Source organism: Zerene cesonia, chromosome 26 (assembly GCF_012273895.1).
Source record: "Zerene cesonia ecotype Mississippi chromosome 26, Zerene_cesonia_1.1, whole genome shotgun sequence".
NCBI classification, from domain to species: domain Eukaryota; kingdom Metazoa; phylum Arthropoda; class Insecta; order Lepidoptera; family Pieridae; genus Zerene; species Zerene cesonia.
In genome coordinates, this window is record NC_052127.1 from 5194351 (window position 1) to 5222190 (window position 27840).

The following is a 27840-nucleotide window of genomic DNA, read 5'->3' on the forward strand; positions in this document are numbered from 1 at the left end:
CACTTGGACAGCGTCAATAGCCAGTAGGTGTTGAGCACAACCGCGCTGCAAACATAGCTATTGTTCATTAACAAAGATGCCGCATAAGGATGCTTGGACACTTGCGTCACAGCCGCGCCTATTTGCTCTTCGCTGTCTTCAAGATCGTCTGGAAGATGCTTAAGTTTGGTTAGTTTAACACGGATAGCATAACACTATACTGGGTTATACTAGAGAAGAAAGTTATTATAAATAACCCTTATAGATCCGATCCGATCTGAGTTATATAGATTATGTATCTGTACCTCCGTCATAAGTGTATTAAATATTTAAGCACCATAGCCGTCGATTTTGATTTTTTTCATGTCATCGTCGGTAATGGCGCTGGTGGGTCACCTGATGGTAAGCGCTACTACCGCCCATGAACATTTGGAAGGCGTAAGGTCGATTGGAGACCTTACGCCTCTACAAATGGATTGCCGACTTCAAATTGGAATAGGATTAAGAAAGGATTGACGAGAAGAATAACGAAAGGACTGGGAAGGGTACGGAAAAGGACATGGGTACGAAACACAGTGACATGCTACCATTTCTCATGCCGGTCTTCTGTTAGGAGTGGTATTGCTCCAGTGCACGCTGACCCATTTCGTGCTAAAGCGAGAGCACGCTCCCCTGCTCCACTCCATCATTAGTCTCAAAAAATCTCTCTATAATATTATTGTATACATATAGATTTAAATAGATCATAATTTTTTTGCCGCTCAAACGCTCTGCTACGTCTGTACTAAACCCAAGGGTTTGTTTCACCGCTCATTTAGTTATAAGCGGATTATACGATTATCTCGACAACTCACCCCTTGTCTGTGTGTATGTTTTTGTTACATTGTTCTCGCCGCTATCGTCCTGCTCACCTGAGAATTAAATTATTAAAGTGAACCCAACATATATTTGTATCGCACTTGAATAAACAATGATTACTTGTATGTATTTGTGTATAGCGTGGGCTAACTGGTTTCATGGTTGATATTTGAGTGGAAATTAGCAGAAGATAAATAAATTGTCTTTGAAATGAAGTTTGACGTTTATTCTTGTAAAATACTCGTGTGATCGAAGAGTAAGTACGTACTAGTGTATGCTTATAGAGCAAGATATTCGTTATTATGAAATAAGCATATAGAAATAGTTTTCTTTGAAATTAAATTCAGCTATTGTATTACCTGCAACAGGTCAGACAAATAGACCTAGTCTATTTTGTGCTTACGGATTCAAATTGCCTCAGAAGTTTCGGAGGTTACCACTACCTCGATAAAAACAGACCATTATCAATTCAGTATCTATTACTCTTTATCCTGGTATTGCAGCAATACCGATTTCTTGAAAGAAAATTTGCGAATTGGCGAGTTTTTGAGGCTTGAAAAACAGTCATTATTTTCTATTGAGAGCCTTGAGTTTTACTTACCTACAGCTGTAGCAAAATTTTCCAATAATCCTGCCTTAAAATACTTTTTCTATTTTCTTTTTTTTATACAAGTTTTAACCCAAATTAACTGAACCAACCCAAAGAATTTCTCAAAAACCTGTACTATAAATTCATATTTATATCATTTGATTCAAGAGTACTGAATCCAATAATATTGGTATTCCTAAATGGGCTTAATGTATACGATTGTGGTACTTATTTACGAGTGTTTTTTAGCTTTTAGCATAAACAGTGTGTCTGATTTGAGAGCACTGGTGACGTCAACGCTTTATGTCCCGTAAACACCAATGGTCCAGAAAACGGGTAATAAACTTGTACTTGAGTTATTTTAACGTGAATGGAAAAATTTTATCTGAATAGCATAGAATCAATGCAGAAAAGCGTAAAACAATAGAATTAAATGAACTTGTTATATAATTTGTATTGAAGTAATAAATTGTAGGAATTAAAAACTTTTTAACGGGTTTTAAACGCGATTCATTCAATATAGCCACCAAGAAGTTTTAGCAGCAAGATAGTTTAGAAATAAAAGACTCAGTCTCCCCGTGACCACGCTCGCTGTAAAGTGTTCGAAACGTCGGGTTAATAATATAATGAATAAATCGCGATTAAAATCCGTTAAAAAGATTTTAATTTTTAAATGTATAATACTCGCGTAAAATAAAACACAAGAAAATACTATGTAATAAATTGTTTTGGAGTTAATCTGCTTTTACGTATAACTTACAGTTACAGTTTTTATGATATTCCATATAGTTTATAAGAAATAATTATAAAATGTGTGGCAGCAGTGGTGGCTCAGTGGTGAGAACCTCGGACTTCAAAATCAATAAGTCGAGGTTCGAGACCGGGGGAGCGTGCAGGAAATAAATTGATTTTTCAATTTATCTGCACATGTGGATTACATCACCACTGCTTAAAACGGTGAAGGAAAACATCGTGAGGAAACCGGCATGTCCAAGAATCAAAAGTTCAACGACATGTGACATCTGCCAACCCGCACTTGGCCATCGTGGTGGATTATGGCCTAAACCCTCATAGGAAGCCTGTGTCCCAGCAGTGGGAACATATATGGGCTGATGATGATGAATTATAAAATGTATATCGAAATACTTCTGTGTGTGCGTTTACAATAATTTCAAATAATTTAATGGTGGTTTACCATCATTTACAGTGAACTTTTGAAATACATAAAATTGACTTTCTGTATTATATATTTATACGAATTTGTGATCATAGGTGTGATCTCACACAAACTTTTGTGTTCGATATCTTTTAAGCCAAGCAAAGAATCATCCATTATTATTTAATTTTTCAAATAATACTCAATTCAAAGTTTCAAAATTAAAATTTATATACGTATACATAAAGAAACCTCTAATTTCACCTGTATCCTCGTCGCTTACAGCTACACACGTATACACGCACGCACACAAGCACAGGGCACGTAACAGCCGCATCGTAGTGTGTTGTGAGGGAAATAGCGCCTGCCATTGTTTCCTTGGCATAGAGCTAAGAATGAATAGACTTGCTTGATTGGAGTTTGACTGGAATACTAATAGTATGGTTTGTTTTATTAGGAATTATATTTATCGTTGATTGAAATTGTATGGGTTGAACACGGTAAATGAAAAATATATCAAGATGTTCTTTTTTATCCGTCTAGAACAAATAAAAATGATCAGAGCTATATGTCCAAAAATAAAAAAAAAAAAAATATTTCAAACCCGCCATGTGAGTTACACTAATAGGAATTTACTTTAAATATCGATTATTTAGGTCCCGACGTCCTTGAGGGAGAGATTCTTTAGCAAGTCTAAATGACAACTGATTTCTATCAAACACAAAAATAATCACGCTAATCAGTTGAAAACCCACACAGTTATAAAGTTACAAAACAAAAAATAAATAAATAAAAATACAGTCAAATTGACAACCTCCTCCGTTATTGGGTACGTCGGTTAAGTATGTTAATATAGATATATATTATTTAAAATTACAGTGATTACTTTTATATTTATAATTGTAGGCATAAGTTATTATATATAATATTATATCCTTTATTATAATATCAAAATATAGTATCTACTTTTAGTTATATAACACTTCATAAACTAAAAAGTATTATATACATATGTTCCGATTAACCTGAGAACACAAAAAAACTCTTCAAAAAAGCTCTTATATTATGAGGAATTACGAAATAAAAATACAACAGCAAACTAAAATATTAAAGCCCTACAAAGCGTTATAAAGAATTTACAGTTTTCCAGTAACAAATCAGAAATATTTCCTTTACATTTTGCGACATAAAAAATGCAGGGTCCCAGACGTGGCGTCCTTTGTAAAAAGTTTTCCCCACCATAATGTCCATGCCCTGCCATGTTTTATTCCGTACGCGTAATATGTTCGTATTACACTGTTATTTCGTAATATTATATTTGTATTATAGTAATTTGTTTCTTTAGAAACGTAATAAGATTGCGTGGCGTTATTACGTTTATGCTATTTTTGAAACTAAATAATATGATATTAGGTCTTATGTTATGAGTAATAATAATTTAGTCCTTTTTAGTTAAAAGAATCCTGTCTGTGTTGATCTAATGTTTTGTCTTGTTTATGGGAATGAATGATTTTCTCTTCTATTCTAGAGTTGACGTATATTTTCTGTAGCTGTGTGTATATGTTTCGAAGATATATAACAAACTTTCATTATGGTCTTTTGTCATAAATTTATGTTTTAATTTATTTAATGTATCTTGTGTTAATTTACGCTACGTGGAGTGGAAAAGAGACAGTCTAAATAATTCACCTTTTAATGAGACTAGTTGCGGGATCTTTCCTACTATATTAGGAAACTATACTACTATAAATACTATATATACTATATTAGCTACGAATTTTAAGTGCTGGTGCCTTTCATGTTTTGTATTTAATATTTTTCTTCATTTTCCATCATCCTTGAGTATAATAATTGATTTATAGTGAAAGAAACCGGATACTCACTAAACAAAGTATTTTACAATTCTCCTATACCTCTCAAACACGTCTTTATTATTAACTTCATATGTATGTTTGTAGGTTTGTATGTGAGTGACTCTTTTTGACTTAATTTTGTCTAACTTTAAACGAACAGATTCAAGTCAAACGCTTTATACTAATCAAGGATCGGTGATGAAACAATACCTTCATGTCATCTTGTTATCCAATTAGGATTATACGTATACTATATATAAGAAGAAACAACACAATCTAAATGATTATGTTATTAAAGTTTCCTTATTTTCATTTCTATCTATTTTTATTGAAGCAGTTTGGAAAAGTATTTATTATTACAACGTGAGAAGCGTCTAAGCTCACATCTAATTACATGTACATATGTAGTATATTCTAAACATGTTTTTAGTTTAAGGTCAGCATGTTCTTAGCTCTGCACACGTGGTGTTTTCGTTCAAGCTGAAATGTTTAGTCAACAACAATGTAGCTGTTTTAAGAACATAAAAGCGTCGCGTGACTCGGCGAAGTTATAAACTTAGACTCTTATTGACAACATAATGGAGACGGTTTGAAAGAAGGGCCCTGACGAGATGCGACAGTGTGTTTTCTTCGAAATGTAGTTTAAATCTTTCTTCTACTAATATCCTGCTGTTGTAGCTAATGTAATCTCGATATATTGTATATGTTGGCTCGTAATCTCGATATATTGTAAATATATTAGCTCTTTCACGCAAAACTGTTTGATTGATTTTGCTAATTGCTATAGAAATGAAGGGTGGAGGCCATTAGTCAAAACATCATTTATGTAACGTTATTTCAGCTTAGTCATAACCAGTAACCTTGAATACTATGCTAAGATACGCTTTGGAAGCAAAGATGACAAGACACTTAGCTAGTTTATGTTTAATAATGATTTTTAACAGACTCCAAAAAAGTATTAATTTATCCTGATTTGACGTTTTGTTACTTTAGACTGGGTGAATGGATTTCGATGATTTTTTTTCATTTGAAATTCTGACAATTTGACAGAGGTTTAGTATTTTTATTATAAATAAAGGAAAGTTTTGAAAATGTTAAACTCACATACTTACGACGTACTCATTAAAAATTAAAATTGCCGTAATTAGTCGACTATTGAATGATAAATTACGGATTGATTTACTCTGCTAGCGAGTGGAGGACATAGGCCTTCTCCATAGATTTCTACAAAGCTTATCACCAGCTGAGTGCGCCTTCAACGCCTCCTTGCACTTTAATATACGTCCATTTTGTTGGGGCCCGCCCGGCGTCCCACATAAATACATTCGAAAGAGAGAAATAAAGACAAGGGGACATAGAAATTCATTTTGCCGAAGTCCAAAAGTTTTAAACATTATTGTAATTACCTTTGACACCATAAAATAAATCATATTTATCTTTATTATAGTTATACAAACTGTACTTACTAACTTGTAGGTTACGTGGATTTTTTTGGAATTGCATAAACAATTATAATAACGCATTACGGACTATTAATTAATAGGTAGTCCGGATTTTTTATTTATAGTAAGATCATAACATAGTGCATTTTATACGTCAGTAAGCCCGGATAAGATAGCCATAAACCTACTTACGTCCTGACCCAATAACGCATAAGGCTGATAAAGGGCACTTGTTCAGATAACAGACTATTAGCGCTCGAGAGAGGCTATTAAGTCAATGAGTCTTTTACTGTTATGTTTTCCTGGTACTTTTGGTGACATTGTTGGGCGAGAATCGGCTGATAATGGTTCTGCATATTTAAATTTATCAAATAAGTAAAATAGTGAATCTTATTTTTTAAGCATGGTTAGATTATATAGAATTTAAAGACTTTTAACGGATTTTAAACGTGATTCATTCTTTATATTAGAAAGACTAAAGACAGTCTCCCCCGAGACCACGCTCGCTTTCAAAACGTCGGTCGGGTAAAAATATAATGAATAAATATTGTTAAAAATCCGTTAAAAAGCCATTCATTTCTAAATGTACAATACACACACGCGTTTCATCAGGATTCATTATTCTATATAATAAAATAAAAATCCTGTTCTTTTTTCGCTGCCATACAAGGAAGTTTATTATTATATTTTAATGATTTTTTTTAAATAGATAGAGTGATTCAAGAGGAAGATTATATGTATAATAACATCTACTAAACTACTCTGAATTTAACGCGTGCGAAGCTGCGGGCAATACCTAGTTTCGGATAAACGAGAGTTTACTGTAGATATAGTTATAGTGATATTCATATAACAATACAGATGTTACGAATTATATATGGTTTTTAAGTTATATGTCTTTGGACAAATGTAATTTTATCGCATTATGTCTTCTATCATTAGAACTGTTGTTGATGACCGAAGCATTAAGTCATTAGAGACAGGAAGAAAATCGAATCTTTTGAAGATAAAATCATACTTTGGCTTCGGATCGCAAAAAAATATTAGGAATTTATCTTTGAATCGTCAAATCTACGTGACCGTTAGTTTCAGTTAGACCGTTAGGTCAGAAAAAATTCGCTAATCCATAATCTTAGTTTTATGACCTTATTTCAGACTTAAGCCCAAAATCGATATTTTTTTAGTTATATTTAAGTTGGCAATACTATTTAAAATATGTACGATTTCATAATTAATGCGAATATTAACTTATGTTCATTCTAATCTTGTTTCAATATTCGTATATGAAAACATTAATAATCGAGTAATCTATTTAGCTGTATTCAGCTTTTACTATTTAAACAATTTCCATTAACCCTTCGCCCATTGTTAACTCGACCGTTCCCAAAAAAGGGACATTAATCATTCCTGTTTGTTGAAACGTAATCACCTTAACCCTCACCTGCTATATCTGCTTATGTGAAAATTATCAAGGCCTAAAAGACCCTAGGCAATTGATCATATTTGACATTATACATAATAATATACGCGTGATTTTGCAGATGCTGTTTCTTTTCATATTGTATTTTGATTTGTAAAATAAAAGAAAATCTTTTCAAATCATTAAGCTTACTCCGGTAAAAATTGATAGTGTAATACTTTCTCTTTTAATGTAATCAAGAAAAAATTATTTATTTATTTTATGGGCTGAGAAGCAAGTGATATTTCTCACATACTCTTTACCAAGAAAAAAAACATCAGTTCCAGCTGGCATTTTAAATTTCTTTTGCTACTTAAAGCGGCCATTTTAAAGATGTAAATTATCGTACTATTCATAACCCAGAGACTAGGCAAGGATTGAAGGAATTTCGGGTATTATTTGTTTATCTGCATTGCAGAGTATCTCATTTGTTACAAGAAACAGTTTGTTATTATGATGTTCATGTCCCGCAGTTTAGCGTTACAGCGCTGCCAATCGTGCTGTGAAAACAGACATTATTCCATCAAAATAACCAGTATAATTAGAGCCTTCTTTTGTAATGTGGTAAATAGGTAGACACGTCGCTATTATAATAGCTATATTGTATTAATTTGTAATGTTGCTCCGCTTTCATAACATTAAACCTTATTACTACTCTATTCTTACTTTTCAATTATTATGATTTTTAAAAACAATATTTATAAATTTTGTAACCAGGAAGTATGGTATGTGTTTTATAATTGTATCTATACGCATTCACCAAATAGATATAGGTATTCATCAAAATCTCTACACATTGGATATTTGTTAAGTTCCATATTTTTTATTTGTGGTGAATAATAGACCTAATCTTATAACATATGACTACCACTGTTATTTTCTTAAGACGATGGTTACTCGTGTCAAACGCTGACGTTTAGACGATGTTTATAGGAATTCAGTTGTCCATACATGATATACATTGTCGTGTTTCATTTCTTGTGTTTTTGTTTTTTTCACTCATTTTGAGTATTGCCATGTATCAGCTTGAGAATTTTTGTTTTATTTAATCATCTTTACAGATGACGTGGGGTGTCTCTTATCTCTTAGGTATACGAAACCGAATGAGTATAAGAAACTCGATTGCTGAGGTGGGCTGAGTGGCCGAGAGGCTACGCGTTGTGTTGGTTTGGCAAAATGATGCGGGTTCGAATCACGCCTCGTACTACAACTATTTCTATTCTTTAAAAATGGCTTAAATCAATGTCAATGTCTCAAGAAAGCATTTTGATGATATAAAACTAAAAATTAAGTGTATCATTTTATAAAAAAAAAATCCCATAAAATATAATAGTTACCACAGAAGCGACTAAAAACGGACAAACCTCTGAATATAAATAAAGGTCTCCTAAACTAAAACTAAATTCTTAAAAACTGCTATCATCAGAAATCGCTCTTATTGCTTATATAACAAACGTGTGAACTATATTTCTAGTTAAGTTACAAGCAACAATTATCACAAATTTATTACGCATTTAACAACGTTGCATCCTATTTCCGACAATTAAACCACTCTCTGTGGCCTCTGCTAAGGAACAAAGGAATTTCTCGAGTGTGAAGATAAGTTTTCATTAATTGGGGTCACGATATTCTGAGAAATTTTTCATCAAAATCATGAATTCAATAGAATTTGAAAGTCTTGGGAAAACAAACATTTTGAGGCTCTAGCTAGACTATTCGTATTTAAAGTTTACTAATACATGCTGACATAATGCCAACATATTATAATCATTATTTGATAGTAAATTACATTAATATTTATACATAAATACTGCGAGACTTCTAGTAAACGCAGAGGTAGCTCAGAGGTAAGAACCACGTACTTAATTCGAAAAAGCCGGAGCCGGGGGATCGAGACGAGAAACTAATAGATTTTTTAATTTATCTGCACACTATCTATATCACTACTGCTCGAACTTGTGAAGGAATACATCGTAAGGAACCCGACACGTCCAAGAAGTAAAAGTACGACGACATGTGACATCTGCCAACCCGCAATTGGCCAGCGTGTGGATTATACGTAGGCCTGAATAGGAGGCACATGTCCTTGCGGTGGAACTCGTACTGGCTGATGATGATGATCTAGATTCTAGATCATCGTCATCTGAATTCTAGAAAAAATCAATATGTTAACCGAAATATTCGGAGGTTATTATTGAATCACCATCAAGACACAAAACATGGTTTAAATGTATGGGAAACTTCGGGAAAAATAATGAATCTATCGGGTTTTAAAATCAAGTAAGTACTTAATTTAAAGTATATACGGGTGGGGATAAAGCCAAAGGTTATAGCAAGAGAGTAACAGTTAACATAAAACCTAACGATGTAACGAAGTACGTGCGTATTCATAAAATTTGTATTAAGTATCGTGTTCGATGTAATGTGCCGCCTAAATTGTCGCAAGGGTCATGTTTGAGTGCGTACGAGAAATAATAATATCGCAATTTGCTCTGGTGTCATGCTGCCCTGGTAATTGTGGTTGTTGAAAGCGTATATTTTGTTCATAATCTTCTTCTCTCTCTTCTTTTCTTCATATTGAAATCTCATTTGGAATTAAATACTTTTCTACAAAACTGACGATGTCTGTGTGGGAATTTAACGCCAGAAGTAATTTTTTTTTGTCTTTTTTTGATAGTTATTATATTAATATATTTATTAGTTTGATAACATGATTTTAGAGATGCATGTGTGTGTTTAAATATATAAAAGATTTTTTTTGTTTCTTAAAAGATTGCCTTACTTGTTATTCATGAGAAGGAATGTATGTAATGGACTTATAATCCATAGGACTACAAGCAGTCCTTAGAAATTTTATAAAATACAAGAAAATTACAAACGTAGAAAGGGATATTTTAGTATTAGTTGTAATGTTTAATACAATCATTTTATCCGACTCTTCAAACACGGTTTATCGATGAATTAATGTACCTATAAGTACATTTACTTAATACGTGAACAACGAAATGAGATAACCTTATTTTTCATCATAAAACACATTTTTGCGAATTAGGATCGCCACACCCTCACAATCAATATATCAAAGTAGTGAAGTAAATACGTTAAAAAAATCAGTAATTTTCATTTTCCTCGTCGCTTACCACAATGTTTTTTCTCCATATCTCATATCACGTGAAAGCTCCCACGGTCAGCTATCCGCAGTAGGTTCTTCACATAACCGTTAAAAATGAACTCCATTTAACGTGGCCATACATCTATTTGGTATCGCGACAGGCGGAAACGGGTCGATTTATCAAATCCCAGTACAATAGCTGACGATGTATGGGCCTTGTTAGCTTACTGAGCCTTATAAATATTTAAACTTTAGTCTGATTGATCGGAGGTATTTGTAACGGACATTGGTAATTAAGTCCTTTTTGGCTTTTTTTGTGTTTTTGGTTGAAAAAGGTTTGTATATGTGAAACATGGAAAAAGTTTGCCTGTGGAGACGGTAATAGAACAATAATTATACTATACGTTATGACGTACGTTCGTATTCTATATAGCGAAAATCAATTAAGTGTATCAAATAGTTTGGCCAGAAAGATCATGAAAAGAAACGTCTGTTAGTGAATTAATTATAAGTAAAGACAATTTTATTTCCATGTTTGTAGTTACTAATTTGTATGGAAATAATTATTTTTTAATTTCGATGATTTTTTTGTAATTCCATTTATTGTTTTATAGTCGTTTCCATCCAGTCCTATCCTATCCTTTCGTGGGAACAGACTATATTTGCACTAAATATCAACCTAACCGGTTCAGTGGTTTTAAAAAAGAGGTAGACAGACAAACAGAGTTATTTTCACATGTATAATATCAGAAGGGATCATTATTTTCCATTTTTTTTTTGTTATTTGTTATGTAACTGAACTGTGTCAGTTATGTAATGCACAAAGTACATCAGTCATATTATGAAAGTATTCTATTGGAGTATTAGTCATGGACACTTTAATTATAGATTTACTATTAATTACTACATCAAAACAACGGAATAATCTAGATTGATTGTTGATTTATGTGGTTTTATAGAAACATTGAAAATTATCCTTGACTAATACCCTCATAATATAAACTACCATAGAGTAAATTAAGTTATGGAATAGAGTAATTTAAACTAAATAAAATGTTGAACGTGGACTGTTTTTATGGAGTATTATGCCTTAAAATTTAAATAACAATTATTATATACTACAACAAAAAATTACAACAACCGTACTTATTCTATATTTTGTTAAAATCTATGTATGTTCTGTGTATCCTACAAAACATGAAATTATTATCTCATCTATATAAATAAAAATGAATTGCCAATTGTGGTGCTAAGAGTAAAACTCGAACTTGCCTTTTTTTTTAATTTATGCTAAGGCACAAAAAGTATTTATGCTGAAAAAAAAACGTAACACGGGTGACGTCATGGCGAACCATTCGTTCATAGTATAAATATGCTTAGATTAAAAACAATTGATCAGACATTCACTCTGCGCTCTTGTTCCAGAAGCTGGTGGTAGGCAGTCCGAACCAAAGGAACTGGAGGGGTATTCTGATCGCTCTTTTAGTAATCGTTCTGGTGCTTGCGTTGATTGTGACGTCAGTAGTGCTGCTGACACCGCCCGACGAGGGGCCCAGGGTTAAGGGCAGACGGCTGAAGATACAGGACCTGGTGTCTGATGACCTGGTACCCGTGAGGTGGAATGGGACGTGGATTTCTGGTGAGTGATATAAGTAGAGGAATGCAGTATTATTTGAGATGAAGATGCTAAAAACGGTGATTATTTAAACATAACGTAAGATTGTTTAAAAGCTCTTTTTTACTTCCAAAATCATGTTTTTTTTGACGAAACCATTTAAGTTTATTATTTGGTAAGTCGTATGTACACCAAATTATTACAAGCTGTTTTAACCATTCTTTGAATCGCTACAAAACTTATTTTCAAAGAAATTAAATATACGAAATTGCATGTATAATCATTGGCGGTTTTATTATTCTTATTCATTTAGATTTTTTGAAATTATTCATAAATTCCCAAATAATAAAGAACATTGATATCAAACTAAAGACGCATCTAATACGGATGGACTAACCAACACCAACAACCAACTAAAATTAAACCTCACCTCATTTAGTCATCATTTTGGACGTGTTGATCCCAGGCATTATTTAGCGTCAAAGAAGCTAGGCATGTCTTCTTGACCCACTAACACTAGCTCTAATCTATGACAGCACAAAAGCCAGAAAAGCCTTATTGACACGAAAGTTTGTGGAAGCTGAAATCAAAGGAGTACGTACGTGCTCTTTTTGAATTTAGCCATGAAGTGTGGTCTTTAGATGTCTTGTCATGTTGTGTTACTAATTTACTTGTATTTTGAGAACGGGAAATAGATAAAAATAATATTTACTAAATGCTTATAATTTCCTTTGTGTTTTTTATATAGATTTTGTGGGGTTTTTTGAAAACTTTTCGTTTTGTTTTGTTAATCGTAAAGAAGCCAATGACATACTAAAAAAATCCTCCGCCGTGTCTATATATTCGTGATAATTATACAGATTTTTTAAAACTGAAGAAAGTGCATTATTCAATTTAAGAAAGGTATAAAATAATCTATAGAACAAATTTTGTTTAATGTCAAATAATAGTTATCATATTATCATCACAATGATGATTTAAAGTTTGCATCATCCATCCTTTCCTTATTTATTTCAAATAAACACACCTTGAAAAAGCATTCAAGGAAAGCCTTCGAAATATTCCTTACAAATTCAATCAAATGTCGAATTACAGTTTACAAATAGTCGAAATTGTTAACAAAGCTCGATCGAACCGCAGCGGATTCAATAAAAAATTCATGAATAAGCAACGACCGCAGTAGTTTCGTGATTACCGGCTATAAAGGTGAGGCAATGTAAATAAACCAATAAAATAGCTTTATGTTCTTACTTATTTGTGAAATACCATGGAACAATCGATACGGTACTTTATGAACCGTTACAGACATAAATATCGACTAAAATTTTATCTTAGACTTCTTTTAGTTAAATCAGACTTACTGATATATTTGCGTTATCCCTGACGGGTATAATCTGGGGATCTTCAAAAGTAAAGTGAACAGGTACCTTCTAGGGAAGCACGCTGCTTGCCAGCAGGCGAGATGGGGGTCAAGCGCTTCCCTATCGCACATTTATAAAAACAGTTAATATTAAATTATTAATAGTAAATTATAAAGAGATGATGGTTTAAATCGATAAGTAGAGGGTTCAAGCTCAGGCGATCGTGAGGAAATAAATGGTTTTTTTCATTTCATTTGCGCTTGCTGATGACATCACCACTGCTCGAAACGGTGAAGGAAAACTCGTAAGGAAACGGGCATGTCGAAGAATCAAAAAGTTCGATGACATGTGACATCTGCCAACCCGCACTTGGCCACCATGCCGTTACTGCGATTGCTGTAATTATTTCTATTAGATCTCAAATAAACAAACACATGAATAATAAGACAAACGAACTTATAATATTTACAGATAAACAATAAGTTTGATAGAAAACTGTAGCTCACAGAATTTTTTATACAAGCAGTGGACAGGAAAGCAAATCCAAGTATGAAATGATTCTTAATTGTTAATTTACTAGCTTCTGCCCGCGGCTTCGCACGCGTTAAATTCGGAGTACTTTAATAGATGTTATTATACATATAAACCTTCCTCTTGAATCACTCTATCTATTAAAAAACCCCATCAAAATCCGTTGCGTAGTTTTAAAGATTGAAGCATACATAGGGACATAGGCATAGAGAAAGTGAATTTATTTTATATGTGTTGTATGTATACACCGAATAGAATTATCCCTATAAAAGAGGCCATGAAGCTTTCATTTGTGAACTAGTTTTAAGTTTTTTTTTTTTTGTTATATCTGTTTTGTATTTTTTATTGCGTACAATAAATAAATAATAAATAAATGGATAACTCTATTAGCGGGAAATATTATAACAAATTTCTATAGTGAACACAGAACGTTATATTATTTCATATACTAAAATACTGCATAAAACACACTTTCTCCTACGCAAATACCTTTAAGAGTATACAGAGGGAAGCAGGCAATTGTCAGCAAATTGTATTGCCGCTAGTTCTTAGTACTAAGACAAACATATGTACACATTTTATATCATAGACAAGCTTGCCGCCTGCGGCTTCGCCCACGTAGTCAAACGAAATCCTGCACGACCCGTCCCCGTGGGATAATCTATACTAATATTATAAAGCTGAAGAGTTTGTTCGTTTGTTTGAACGCACTAATATCAGGAACTGCTGGTCCAATTTGAAAAATTATTTCAATGTTAGATAGCCCATTTATTGAGGAAGAATATATGCTATATATACTGCTAGTATTAATTATAGATAAATGCATATATACATAGGGACGGACGCGGGAAGCGACTTCGGTTGGTTATGATTAAAAAACCAATAATTTCATTTTAATACAAAACTTTTACGTTTAAAATTGATGTAATGAGTTTTGATTAAACTGAACTAATCTTTTAGACTAATTTAATATAAGTTTTATCGTTATAGGTGGAAAGATGGAAAGTTAATTTCGAATTTTATTTATATTACAGTTTCAAATATAATGTTTATGTATAATTAAATGGACTTTGTGAGAAATATTAAATTATTAATAGCTGAAACTTGTTTATTAACTTTTACTTGTTTAAAATTTTAACGATAACTAATACTTTATTGTGTTTTCATAAATAGTCTGACAGTATACTTGGCGGTTCTTAAAATAAGGAAAAATGGCTTTGTTATACACTCTGGGCTGATATAATACGTGTTAACTATTATAAAGATCCCTAATAATGAGAAAAGTTAATTATATTTACAGATTTTCTTTATATTTTATATAATCACTACAAATTTAGTAAAATAACAAAACATCCACACAAATTCATAGACCAGAACTACTAGAATAAAACTTAAACAATAAATTCGAATTCCAACATATAATTTAGACGTACACGGGGATCATAAATATCGATATGTCATTGTGTATGTAGCCTGTCTACCTAAGTGTTTTGGGATACAATAAAATTGTGTTGAATCCCAAACGAAATATACAATTTATCACGACACTTTTGGTAACACATACAACGTAATTTACAAGATTATTAGTAAAGTTTTTTTTTATGTTATAGCGGGCTGCTGAGCTGGTGGTTCGTCTGATGGTAAACGATCACCACCGCCCATGAACATTCACAGAGACTCAGACCTCTGTGAATGCGCTGCCCGCTTTTAAGGGATAAGAGATTGATGACTGGAATGAAGGAATGGACTGGGAAGGGCTAGGAGAAGGAAATAGGCCTCCGGCTCCCCCATTCACCGTACGAAACACAATAGCAAGCTATTATTTCACGAAGGTTTTCTGTAGGGGTGGGGTACTTCCCCTGTGCGAGCTGGCCCAATTCGTGCCGAAGCGTGCTCGACTCCTACAATAAAAAGATATTTAAAAAGAAAGAGACATTCTCAAATTACGGTAAACGTATCCTGATGAAAGAAAGTTCAATTTCGTTTGTAACACGCTTTGATTAACTTCATAGCTGTATGTTTGTGTGTGACTGATTTCTTTTGTAGCGATTTTGATTCACTATAAACTGACGGATTTTTAAACTTTGTAATCTTATTAAGGCTCGGTTACAATACAATAATTTATGACTTCATCTCTGTCATAACCGGGTTAAGATGGACAAGATTAAGTCATTTGATAAAGGTGTACTTCTAATGTAAGAGAAACTGACACAATGTAATTGATTCTAACATTAACGCGTGTTTTTTATTTGTATAGTATTGTATAGTATCGTTCATTAATTCTTTTAGTCATTACAGATGGAAATAATTAAGTCAGATGCATTCAACGGTTTTTTAATTTCATCTGCTTGCGTTCTTACAAACCTTTGTTACTGAAAATTCTTTGTTAGAAGTAGACTACGACATGTATGTTCCAACAGATGTCCAGTAATAAAGAATTTTCAATTACGCTTCACAAATGTTTGGAGCGATTGCAGTGGATCGAATAAAACCTCGCTTATATTACTTCTATACCAGGATTAATCTTTAGTTCAGTAAAGTGTGAAATTGCGAGCGCTTATTGCTTTAACTGCTTACTGACAAATATGTTTTATGTGGGAAACAATGACGAAGAATAAAGATCCATAATCACGGTCAAAATTTGTCCAAAGCTATACTCTGCCTACGCATCTGTGAGGCAGAATTTTTTAAGCATAATAAACTGAACATTAGGGCCACTAAATAAAGTGTTAATTTGAATGAATGTTATAAAGTCGTTTATAAAATGTACAAGTGTTTAAATCTGTGACACTCATGTACTAAAATGTACTAAGATCAGAGGAACATATAGTTTCGCTATGTCATGCATATTTTAATGTAATTAGCGTATGCAAAACTATAAGTTCTAATGAGCATAGCCCTCAAGTCATGTAGAGTAGGGGCCAACCAAACAACACTTCTCGAACTTTTATTGAGGACCTTTCATAGACAATTATGAGTGCTAATATGCTCTATGAGGTGGTTGTAATTTATATGGTTATATTTTATATATCAATAGTGAAAATCAGATGGTTGCTCCATGTTTTACATATAAGCAAATTTAATTATTGAAGGGAAGAGTAAAAAGATGAGAGAACATTGATTAAATGGGTTGTTACACTCGGAGATGGGATACGTGATTTTACGGTGGCGGTATCTTTAAATTACAATGGTTTTGAGTATTTTGAATGACCATTATTGAAATAAATTATCCGTACTGATAACAAATTAAACGATTTTATCTGTATGAGAAGTACAACAGTAAGTAATTATATTAATCAAGTACAGTATTATTAATCAAGGAAATTTGAAAATAAAAAACGTCTTTATGAAAATGTAATGACGGTTTCTTCTTAACATTTTCACTAGACTTTTGATAGATGATTTATTCTGAATTATGGCAATGAGTGGAGATTTTTGCCAGTGCTAAGTTAAACACGTATAATTAATAAACCCGAAACAAACCGAACGTCATACGATGATCCTCCGAAACAGATAAACATTAAGATCGCATATTTGAGCGTGTCTTACTCTTCCGTAAACATTTAAACTACAGATACAATATGTACTTAAAATTTGAGCATTCTATTAAAACTTTTTAATAATCTACAGAATCAATTCCTACACCATTAAGTATGAATAAAAACTTCTGTTTCGGCGTGTTTGCCAGACCTAATGGTTTTTCGTTTGTTTTTACAACTGATCAAAGTATTATTTCCTCGGCTAATGGAATTTGGAAGTCGTACTTATTTAGCTGAAGTCGAGGGAAAGTTTTTTACGATAGGATATTGATAATGGGAAATGTCGCCGAGTTTTTCAGAGCTGATTAGTTTTTAGTCGACTTGATAAATCGGCGAGCTCAGTTTTAAAATAATTGAGAAAGTTGTATAATTGAGAGTGACGTGGAATTTTTGATCTATTTCACGGTTTGTATCTCCAAATTATTGCTAGGCTAGATTTTGCTGGGATACAATTTTTTTTATTACTTTTTTTATTTACCTCATAGTAAATAAAAAAATTTTATCCTGTACGAGAGTTAGCTTAGATGATTTTTAGATACGTTGAATATAATCGTATAAGTAAATTGATATACAAATATAAAAAAAAACGGATCCCTATTTTCTTGGGGGATTTTTTTTTTTATATTACCCATATTCAGCGCGTTGGGTAATGTAATGGCTGCAGCAGTTTGTGACAAATTTTCATAAACCATAGATAACAAAACCACGGACGAGTTAAAGTTTAAAAAAAAATGGTTGCCTGTAAAGTCGGTTTTACGGGCGAAGATTTTACGTGACAACGTCTTTTTCTCGGTAGAATATTTATTGATATGAATATTATTAAATTGCACAATAGGAACAAGGAATTGAATGAAAATAAGAATTGCACAAATTTTAACTATAGAAAATATATTTTGTTTACTAAAAAGACAGAGACAGAGACACAAGCACGCGCCGATTCAATGCGCCTAATTCTCTAGTGCTGCGCGCGCGGCGGACCAATCATAGTTCGGTGACTCATCGTAACGTTACCGGGCGTTACACTTTTGCATGAGTGACTCCGAGCCGCAACCTAATTTAAGACGTTGTCACGTCAAAAAAAAATCAATATCTGTTTTCGCTTTACACATGATTGATGACACACACAAACATAAACACACACATACATAAGCACCCAGACACGTCAAACTGTCGCCTAACTTCGTTTTAGCAGATGAGGGTTAAAAATAAATTAGCCTGTTGCCCAAAATACAACCCCAATTACCGTACAATAAAAATTAGAAATTAGTGAAGGAAGGTAGGTAGGTATAAAAAAAGTTTTATCTAGCTAAAAGGAATTCACAATCACATCGACTAAAATTTCATGAAAGTACCAGGAAAACATGAAACAATAAGAGCAGCAGCGAGACATGCGAGTGACATCATCAATTGTATACGCTTTGTAGACTTTATACTCTTTGTGCTGAGACAATGCCAATTTTATTCACAACTGTTCTTTATTTTGCTTAAACAGTACTTATTGCTGGGTTATATTAAACTAGAAGTTCGACTTCGCATGTGGTTATTAGGTTTAGTAGATATTATTGTAAGAAATACTTACTGCAATTGTGAATGAATACGTATCTTAATTATTTATGTGAACGAATATAAGCCACTGACATACAAAACACAACAAAGAATCACGATCAAAAATCGTCTGTAGCAATACACTGCCTACGCGTGTATAACAATGAGTTTGTTAATAACTCATTGTCTTCTTTTTCTTATGACTTCCTCTCGCTAAAGGAAAACACGAGAGGATTAAAGGAATAGACTGGGAAGATCGAAGGAAACGGCCTCCTATATTCATACTATAGTCTTAAATTGAACCTTTTGTACAGTTAACTTGATGTTAACAATGGGAATACATATTTAAAATCATAATATATATATATATATATATATATATATATATATATATATATATATATATATATATATATATATATATATATATATATTATACTAGCTGCGCCCCGCGGTTTCACCCGCGTAAGTCCGTATCCCGTAGGAATATCGGGATAAAAAATAGATGTTGGCCGATTCTCAGACCTACCCAATATGCTTACCAAATTTCAGAGGAATCGGTCAAGCCGTTTCGGAGGAGTATGGCAACGAAAACTGTGACACGAGAATTTTATATATATAAGATATATATATATATATATACTTCGTTTTGTATTATATATATATATATACAAAACGAAGTACTAGTGAATTATGGGACACGAATTGAACGCTAATAAAATTTATATTTACTTACTGTGATTATATAACCAAGTGGGTACCTATATCAAGTTATGAACAGAGATAAAGTACTTTATAGTTATCGCTCCAAAAATATCACGTTAAAAGGAACCGATGATGCCCTGAAAAAATCTTCCGGTCATAGCACTGGATGCAGACAAAAACCTTCCGATGATTCAGCAATAAATCACTTCTTGATTGAAATCGAGAAACGAATGTCCCTTAAAAGAAACGACGGTAGCGGGATTATGGTTTTGTACGTAAAAAATCTAATGCGTTTATAATGCTTTTACAATGTACACAAAAAAGCGTGTATCTCCAATGTTCATAGGATAAATATGTCACTTACAAACATTTTCGTGTTTAGTTAAAAATGTATTAAATTCTGTAGGATTTTATGAAGGACTATTTTTCATATTATTTTTAATATTAACATTTTTTTTATTATTATACTTCAATTATTATTCGCTGCGTCTCCTTAACCACTAGGTTGTTTGGGAGAAACAATATTTGGCAATAAGACACCTGAATTCAGTTGTTTTATTTATTTTTACTACTGTATGTGTAGTTATTGGCACAATAATGAGTTTCTGAACCGGTGAATTTTCTTTTTTTATTTTAAAGTTTTGTGCCCCTCGTGTGGTTCAATTTAAATTAACTCTAGTTCTGATATTTTATGACTAATGGGTTTTTTATTATTAAATAAATAATTATAAAAAAAATTGTTTAGATAGATACATTAAGAGCAAAGGCTCCTTGCTAGAGTTGTTAGCGTATGAATTTTCATCTCAATACATAATAAATCTTCCACACGTCAACCCATACTTTAAAAATTGTGGTTTCAAACACACAGGAAATCAGATATTACAGCTTTGAGTGGGATGGAAGATGTCTATTTATGGAATCATTCGTCAATTATAGTGACGTTAATAAATTGATTGAAATGTATCCGTTTATTAAAGAATAAGGACTTCTAATGTTAGTCTTTGTATATTTGGAATTTCTGTATGAAAATAGATAATTGATTTGACTCACTATTACTTTTGGAAATTAAAGAAAGCGTTTCGTTTCAAGCGTATCAAACCTAGTAAGATGGTGATATAATATATAATGTATGACAATATTATTGAGAGTAAGCGAAACAGTTTTTTAATGGCCCTTTCCTTCTTCTTCCTTTATAACTGCTTTCTTATCCAGTGGCATATTATTAATTTATATTATGACGTTTCTAAAACGAAGTATGGTTAAACAAATCAATGTTTGAGTTTATTCCCTACAATCATTATAAACAATTTGAATTGAACTTTGAATCTACATACTATTCCAAAAAAAACACCACTTAATATAGTAGTATATTGAGGCTTGAACTGTTGTATCCACTTTAGGGCACAATAAATTAATGCCCATATTATGATCGAGTGCCAACCCTGGAGAGCAGCCAATACAAAGCCATGCTATTAAAATTTATGCTCAAAAAAAAAATTGTTTGAATGATATCCAGCATAAAATAGGTTAAATATCGTTCAAACTGCGTATAATTGTAAAGTCGTATTGATTGCAATTAATAAAAATCCAGTTGAAACTAAAAGCGGGTAATATTTATTCGTAGCGCCTTTTTGCGTTGCTTTAATATTTCCACTCTAACTATTCGTTATTACTGCCTATATTTTTATATTCCTATTTACTCAAAGTTATATCCAATTTTAGTATTCAATTTTGCAATTTTGGATACTGCAGAGTTTGACTTAAATATCTAAACTAACCTCTACTCTCCAGTGACGGTTGAAATGTTAGCAACTGTTATGAGGCTCCTATAACTTATAACGACCTGGTAATCGACGTTATGAAAATGAGCCATCACTTGGAAAATTTTACTTAGTGATTATTGATTTTCTACTTTTGAATGCATTGAAATCAATATATTACTTCACTTGCCTAGTTTGTATTAGTTTAATTGCTATTATAGCCTAAGACTTCATAGCATTGTTTGATATATCCAAATATAAAAAGCAAAGTTCCATACGCTCACGCGTTTGCCATTGTAGCAATGTATCATCAATCTCCGAGTATAAAATGTATTTAACGTTATATTTCATAGTGCATATCGCAGCTTCTGTTGTGTAATTTCTTATTATATGCGTTGTAAATGCCTTATAAATCCTCATTGGGTGAAGCAAGAGAAGAAACAAAGGGAAAATTATTGTTTCAAATGCAATATTGTCAAAAGAGGTTATATATTATGTCACTCAAAACTATCATAAACTTACTTATAAAAAAAGGTGTGTGTGCGATTCACACACGATAGAAGTGAAACTTCAGTAAATCGACAAAAGAATGAGATGAATATATATATAACAAGGGTAGGATAATTACAAAGTTTATTTGTTTAACAAAGAGGAGAGACCGATTATATAAAATAGTATGTATATTTCTGTCTCATTCTTTGCCGGCTTCATTCTACACATTTTTGTATTTTGAAATCACAACGATTCTAAAGAATTTTCACTTCAAAAACTGTACTATAAACCTTTGTAATATTCTCATAAGCACACTCAACAGGGCTATCGCCGCACTTTATGTAGCATATTAATTTTCCCTGACAAATATTGTTTGTGAACAAAGTGCTCGTTTGAAAATAACGATCACCTGCGGCTTGCAATTTAGTTGATAACAAAATTTGTGTGCACACTTGAGGCAATGCTTCGATATATCGAAGTTCTAATATAATAACAGCGTTTTATTCATATTTAAGATCCTGATGTGGCGTGAATTAGGCTAATTCAGTATTGCAACAAGCTTGATTTCTTTCTAAAATAGAAAAAAAATTGTAAGCTTCCTTCATTTTGTTATTAAAACAAGAACGGGATTGAAGAAGAAGACTATAGACGCTGGCTTTTAACACTATTTTATTGCTATACACGTATGTAAATAGTAAATCATTTATTTGAGTATATTGTACAAATTTGAAGTGACGTCAGTGACATTATTTTACACATATGATAATTCATACGGTAGACAAAGGACGTGGGTCGCCTCATCTTTTAATGCTATAAAACCCTTTAAAAATAATAAAATGTTGGCAAATAATATTGGATGGTATTTTATCCTCTGAAAATTTTAACACGGTTACACGAATGACGCAAGTACGTCCAGTGTTAAGTGCATAATAATTTATTTAAATGAATACAGATAAAAACATCGTATACCCTCTTGTAGTGCTTCAAGGGGATCTTAAAAGATGTAAGATGTAATTAATCTCATCTCTTCTATCAAGCACTCGTTAGAGGGCTCTTGGAGTATTCACCTGTTGGATTTAAGTATTAGAAATACAGTACAATACAAGAATCATTACTCAGCAGCTGTTTTAATGAACTCACAAGAAAATTTTTGAGAATCATTTTATATGTATGTTAATATTTATGTTTTGAGTGTATGTATTTCGCGATGTACTTTTTCGCTTAGTATTAAATTATATTAGATACATAGTAGGAAGATATTGTCATCTAATTTACAAGCTCGGTCTAGTTTACACGACTGGTGTCCATAGTTATATGTTTTTGGTTTAAGAATTGATGCCTATTTGTAAAGTATGGATAAAACAGGACTTTTATTATTTAACTGATTAATGTTCGAACCAAGTATTTCGTGTTGTGTTGTTATTGGATTTATATAGGTTTGTACTTTGACTTTCAGATGCAACGATTTTATAAATACTACAAAAATACTCAATTTAGAAATTAAAAACTTTTTAACGGATTTTAAACGCGATTTATTCATTATATTATTAACCCGACGTTTTGAACACTTTACAGCAAGCGTGGTCACGGGGAGACTGGTTATATTCGCGTAAAATGAAACACAAGAAAATACTAAAAATACTCCACTAGCAGTTAATTTTATATTATTTTGAACTAGCTAGCAGAAATTCGGCGTGAAATAATAGCTTGCTATTGTGTTTCGTACGGAGAGTGGGGGAGTCGGAGTCCTTTTTTCCTTCTTCTCGCCCTTCCCAGTCCATTTCTTCTTTTCAGTCATCAATCCTTTCCTTATCGTTTATCCCTTAAAAGCGGGCAGCGCATTCTCAGATGTCTGAGCCTCTGCGAATGATCATGGGTGGTGGTGATCGTTTACCATCAGGCGAACCACCATCTTAGTTGCCCGCTATGCCATAAAAAAAGCTTCCCATCCGCGGCATCGTTCACGTAGTCTAAGCAAAAGGTATTTTTAGGACAAAATATACCCATTCTATGTATTTTCTCGGATCTCGAACTGTATATTTATGAAATTTCATCCAAATCGTTTAAGTAAGGTTTAGGCCTGAAGAAAAGACAGACAGACAGAGTTATTCAGTTCAGACATTTCAAAAGGAGAATGTCTCTGAAACTTTGTAAACTTTTTAATGTCTTTATTTTTTTATTTGCAAAAAGTGCGTAAAAAAAGCAAAATAAATATTTTACTACTTTTTAAATGACAAAATGGCACCCTTACTTCTCACTAACGTTTTAAACTGTCTCTTCTTCACGCATTAGCCACTAAAACAATTTGTATGAAATTCGCTACAAAGATCGTCGTCAAGAAATGACGGGGAATAGTTTTTATTTGTTTTTAAAGCCGTGGGCAGAAAGCACCTTCCAATATATGAAAAATTACCTCTCCATTCTCACATTAACCTCAAAATTCGCGACGCAATAAAACGCTTTGATAAGGACCGCAATCCACGACCCCGTTTATACAGAGTTTTGACCCAACAAGGAATTTAATAAACACAAAACTGGGGACAACTCCACTTACTTGGACAGTTTTAAACATTAATTTTCTTAGGGACTTTTGTAAAGTCGTTGCGGATAACATTCCGTCGTAACGACTTTGCAGTGTGTGATAAATCGTCGGATCGTGTAAAGAACTTTTGAAGGATAAACAACTGTTATGGGTGTGGACTTACTAGCGATCCACTTCGGCTTTGCCCGTGTACATAAAACCTGTGGCCTGCGTCTCTCAGTGAAGTAGCTTTCTAATGGTTAAAGAATGTTTAAAATCAGTCCAGAAATTTTTGTATAAAGACATTACAAAAATATATCCTTTTCCTTACCACATCCCAGTCCTTTCCTTTATTCCTATCGCCAATCCTTTCTTAATCCCTTCCCAAAAAGTCGGCAATCCATTTGTAGAGACGTAAGGTCTGCAATGGACCTTATGCCTCTCCAAATGTTCATGGGCGGTGGTAGCGCTTACCATCAGGCGTCCCACCAGCACCATTATCGACTATAACATAAAAAAATACACAGTAAAACAATGAAAGCCAGTTTTGATACCACAGATTTTAAAAACTAGATACCTTTGATTTGAGTTTAAACCATGTTTGCACTAGTGTTTGGATATCCTATATCTGTATTTTATTTTAGTTAATACCAATTGCTATTACAATCTACTAATCATATAATAATCATCGAACGGCTCAATACAAATAAAAACATATATGATGTAATTTCATCGTTCAATAGAACAATACTGATAACGGGATGAAATGTTAGTAACCCTTGGGAGTTTCGTATCTTGATGTACCCACGTCTTAGCGAATACATTTAAGTACGAATTTGTAAACAAAGCTTATCCTTTGAGAATACTTGATATTTTAATAATATATTGGTGTACGATACTTGATAGAATTTGTGAGATATTACATTTATATGTACCATGTAAAGCTTGCCTTCGCATGGCACTTGTATAAAAATTTGTCTGTATATAATCTACCACCGCACGAAATTTCAAAAAAATCTGTTTAGTAATGAGAACTTCACATGGAGAGGACAACCATCTTGACGTCGAAATAACTTTTTAAAAAATAACAAGAAATGTCCAAAAAATTTACAATTTTGTTTAGTTTTCAAAGTTTTGTGTGATAAATCATTCTAAATAAGTGGTACTGAAGTATTGACAATTCATAAACACATAAAAATTTACTATAAAAAAATCTATTTCGGTTCCTTCTGTTCAGGTTCCTAAAGTAGTTTTATTGTAAACCAATGTTACTGTTCTGTTCCCAGATCTATGAATAAACATTATTGCCAATAACTGGGCATAGATATTGAAATAAAATCTGTAGAAGTGAAAACAATAACATTGGGGTAAATTTTTATGGTTTACGAGATAAGGCGGAACTGTATCCTTTCCTACTGTTAATATGAATATTTATTGATGAATCGGAATTGATGGTTTTGTTGTCTCACTTAGAAACAATTGAAGCATTTTTTGTTCAATTGAATGCGCTACTAAGTTTCATTTGCGGCTTCGCCCGTGTGGTCGTAGTAAATTCTCACTGAAATTATTTTTTTTATGTCATAGTCGGCAATGGAGCTGGTGGGCCGCCTGATGGCAAGCGCTACCACCGCCCATGAACATTTGGAGAGGCAGCATCGATTGCAGATCTTATGTCTCTATAAATGGATTGCCGACTTCAAATTGGAAAAGGATTAAAAGGATTGACAAAAAGGATATGAGCCTCCGGCTCCGCCATTCGCCGAACGAAACACAGCAATATGCTACTTGCCGCCGGTCTGTGAGGGTGTGGTACTTCCTCGGTGCGATCTGGCCCAATTCGTGCAGAAGCGTGCTCGAATGCCACGTACAAGCAATTTGTTTAATACTAAAGATTAATCTATGTCCACTTCTAGCGTCCTATATATCTACAGCCACAAGAATCGAAAAAAGCCTGCGCATTTATATTTATATATTACTAGCTGCGCCCCTCTTTTTCACCCGCGTATGTCCGTACCCCGTAGGAATATCGGAATAAAAAGTTGCCTATATGTTATTCCAGTTGTTCAGCTATCTACGTACCAAATTTCATTGCAATCGGTTCAGCAGGTTCAGGTTTTGTGTGAAAGAGCAACAAACACACACATACACATCCTTACAAACTTTCGCATTTATAATATTAGTAGGATTTGTTTAACAATTGTATATACCACACCAAATAAAAAAAATGCATATATAAAAATAGAGATTTATAAAATGCATAAGGCCTATTTAAAATAAAGGCATATTTCCTAAATACGCTAAATGCGCAGGCTAGCATTTAGTTACGAAAGTAATAAACTAAACTATCATACAATATTTTAAATAATTCATAGTAAACAGTGAAAGTTCAAATAATATTATAACCAATATTGAATCATATTCTATAACCACAGATAATATAAATATACTATAACTATCACGAAACTAAAAACGATGTTATTCACCAATCGTTTCACTAAACTTCAGCTATATTCGCTCAACGTATCCCGAATGAATCTATAAAACTCTCCAAGTAATAAATCAAACCACATTCCGTCATACAGAAGTGATACCCGACCAATGGAGGCGATTGTGCACATCTGCTACGTATAAAGCAGTCATTTGGTATACTTACAGTTTGAACACTTATTTTGACATAGTATTCAGTATTTTATGTTATTCTACCTGCATTTATTTTAACAATCCTAGCAAGCTTTTTTTTGTTATTTTATTGTTTGCTGAGTGTGCAATAAAGGATATTTCATTCATTCATTTCATTTCATTTCATTCATTTCATTTCATTCAAGCATTTGCCTGGCCTGGCCAGAGATAAAAAATATTATAATATGTGTCCTTTTTAATGCTAAATGAAATTATAATATATATCGGACATATGTTTATCTAAATCCGAGACGAAAACGGACAATACTTTATAACGCGAAATAAGCAATGTATTTTACAGTAGAATAAATGCATCTAGCTTTTTGCTCTTAAAAGCTATACGATTCATTTAAAGTAGCATCGATTCTGCGTGATTTTGTTATATCATTGGTATGTAAACGGAATATTAACGTAAGTTCACAATAACGTTTGTTGTTGAATTTGATGCCGACTGTTATTGAACATGCAAAAGGATGTCCAAGTTAATTTTTTTTTTCATTGCCACCTTCCTATTCTTAGGTAAAACGCGTAATGCCTAATTGATGAAATTATATGGCATTGTTATGTATTTTACACCTTATATGTAATACAATTGGAAAAGCATTGGCATTGACTGCAGTGGAAATATATAGTCTGTGGTTGTT

The 27840-nt window shown here is 32.7% G+C and overlaps 1 protein-coding gene across 2 annotated transcripts in view; it reads left to right on the top strand.

Annotated features, from left to right (window-relative positions):
- LOC119837125 (inactive dipeptidyl peptidase 10) overlaps nt 1-27840 on the top strand; it is a 129337-nt gene that overhangs the window by 55918 nt on the left and 45579 nt on the right. The window contains exon 3 of one of the 2 annotated variants that reach the window (XM_038362630.1): nt 11874-12087. In XM_038362630.1, the coding sequence (XP_038218558.1) occupies nt 11874-12087 (214 nt within the window). The remainder of the gene's footprint in view (nt 1-11873; nt 12088-27840) is intronic. The other variant, XM_038362631.1, reaches the window with a different exon arrangement.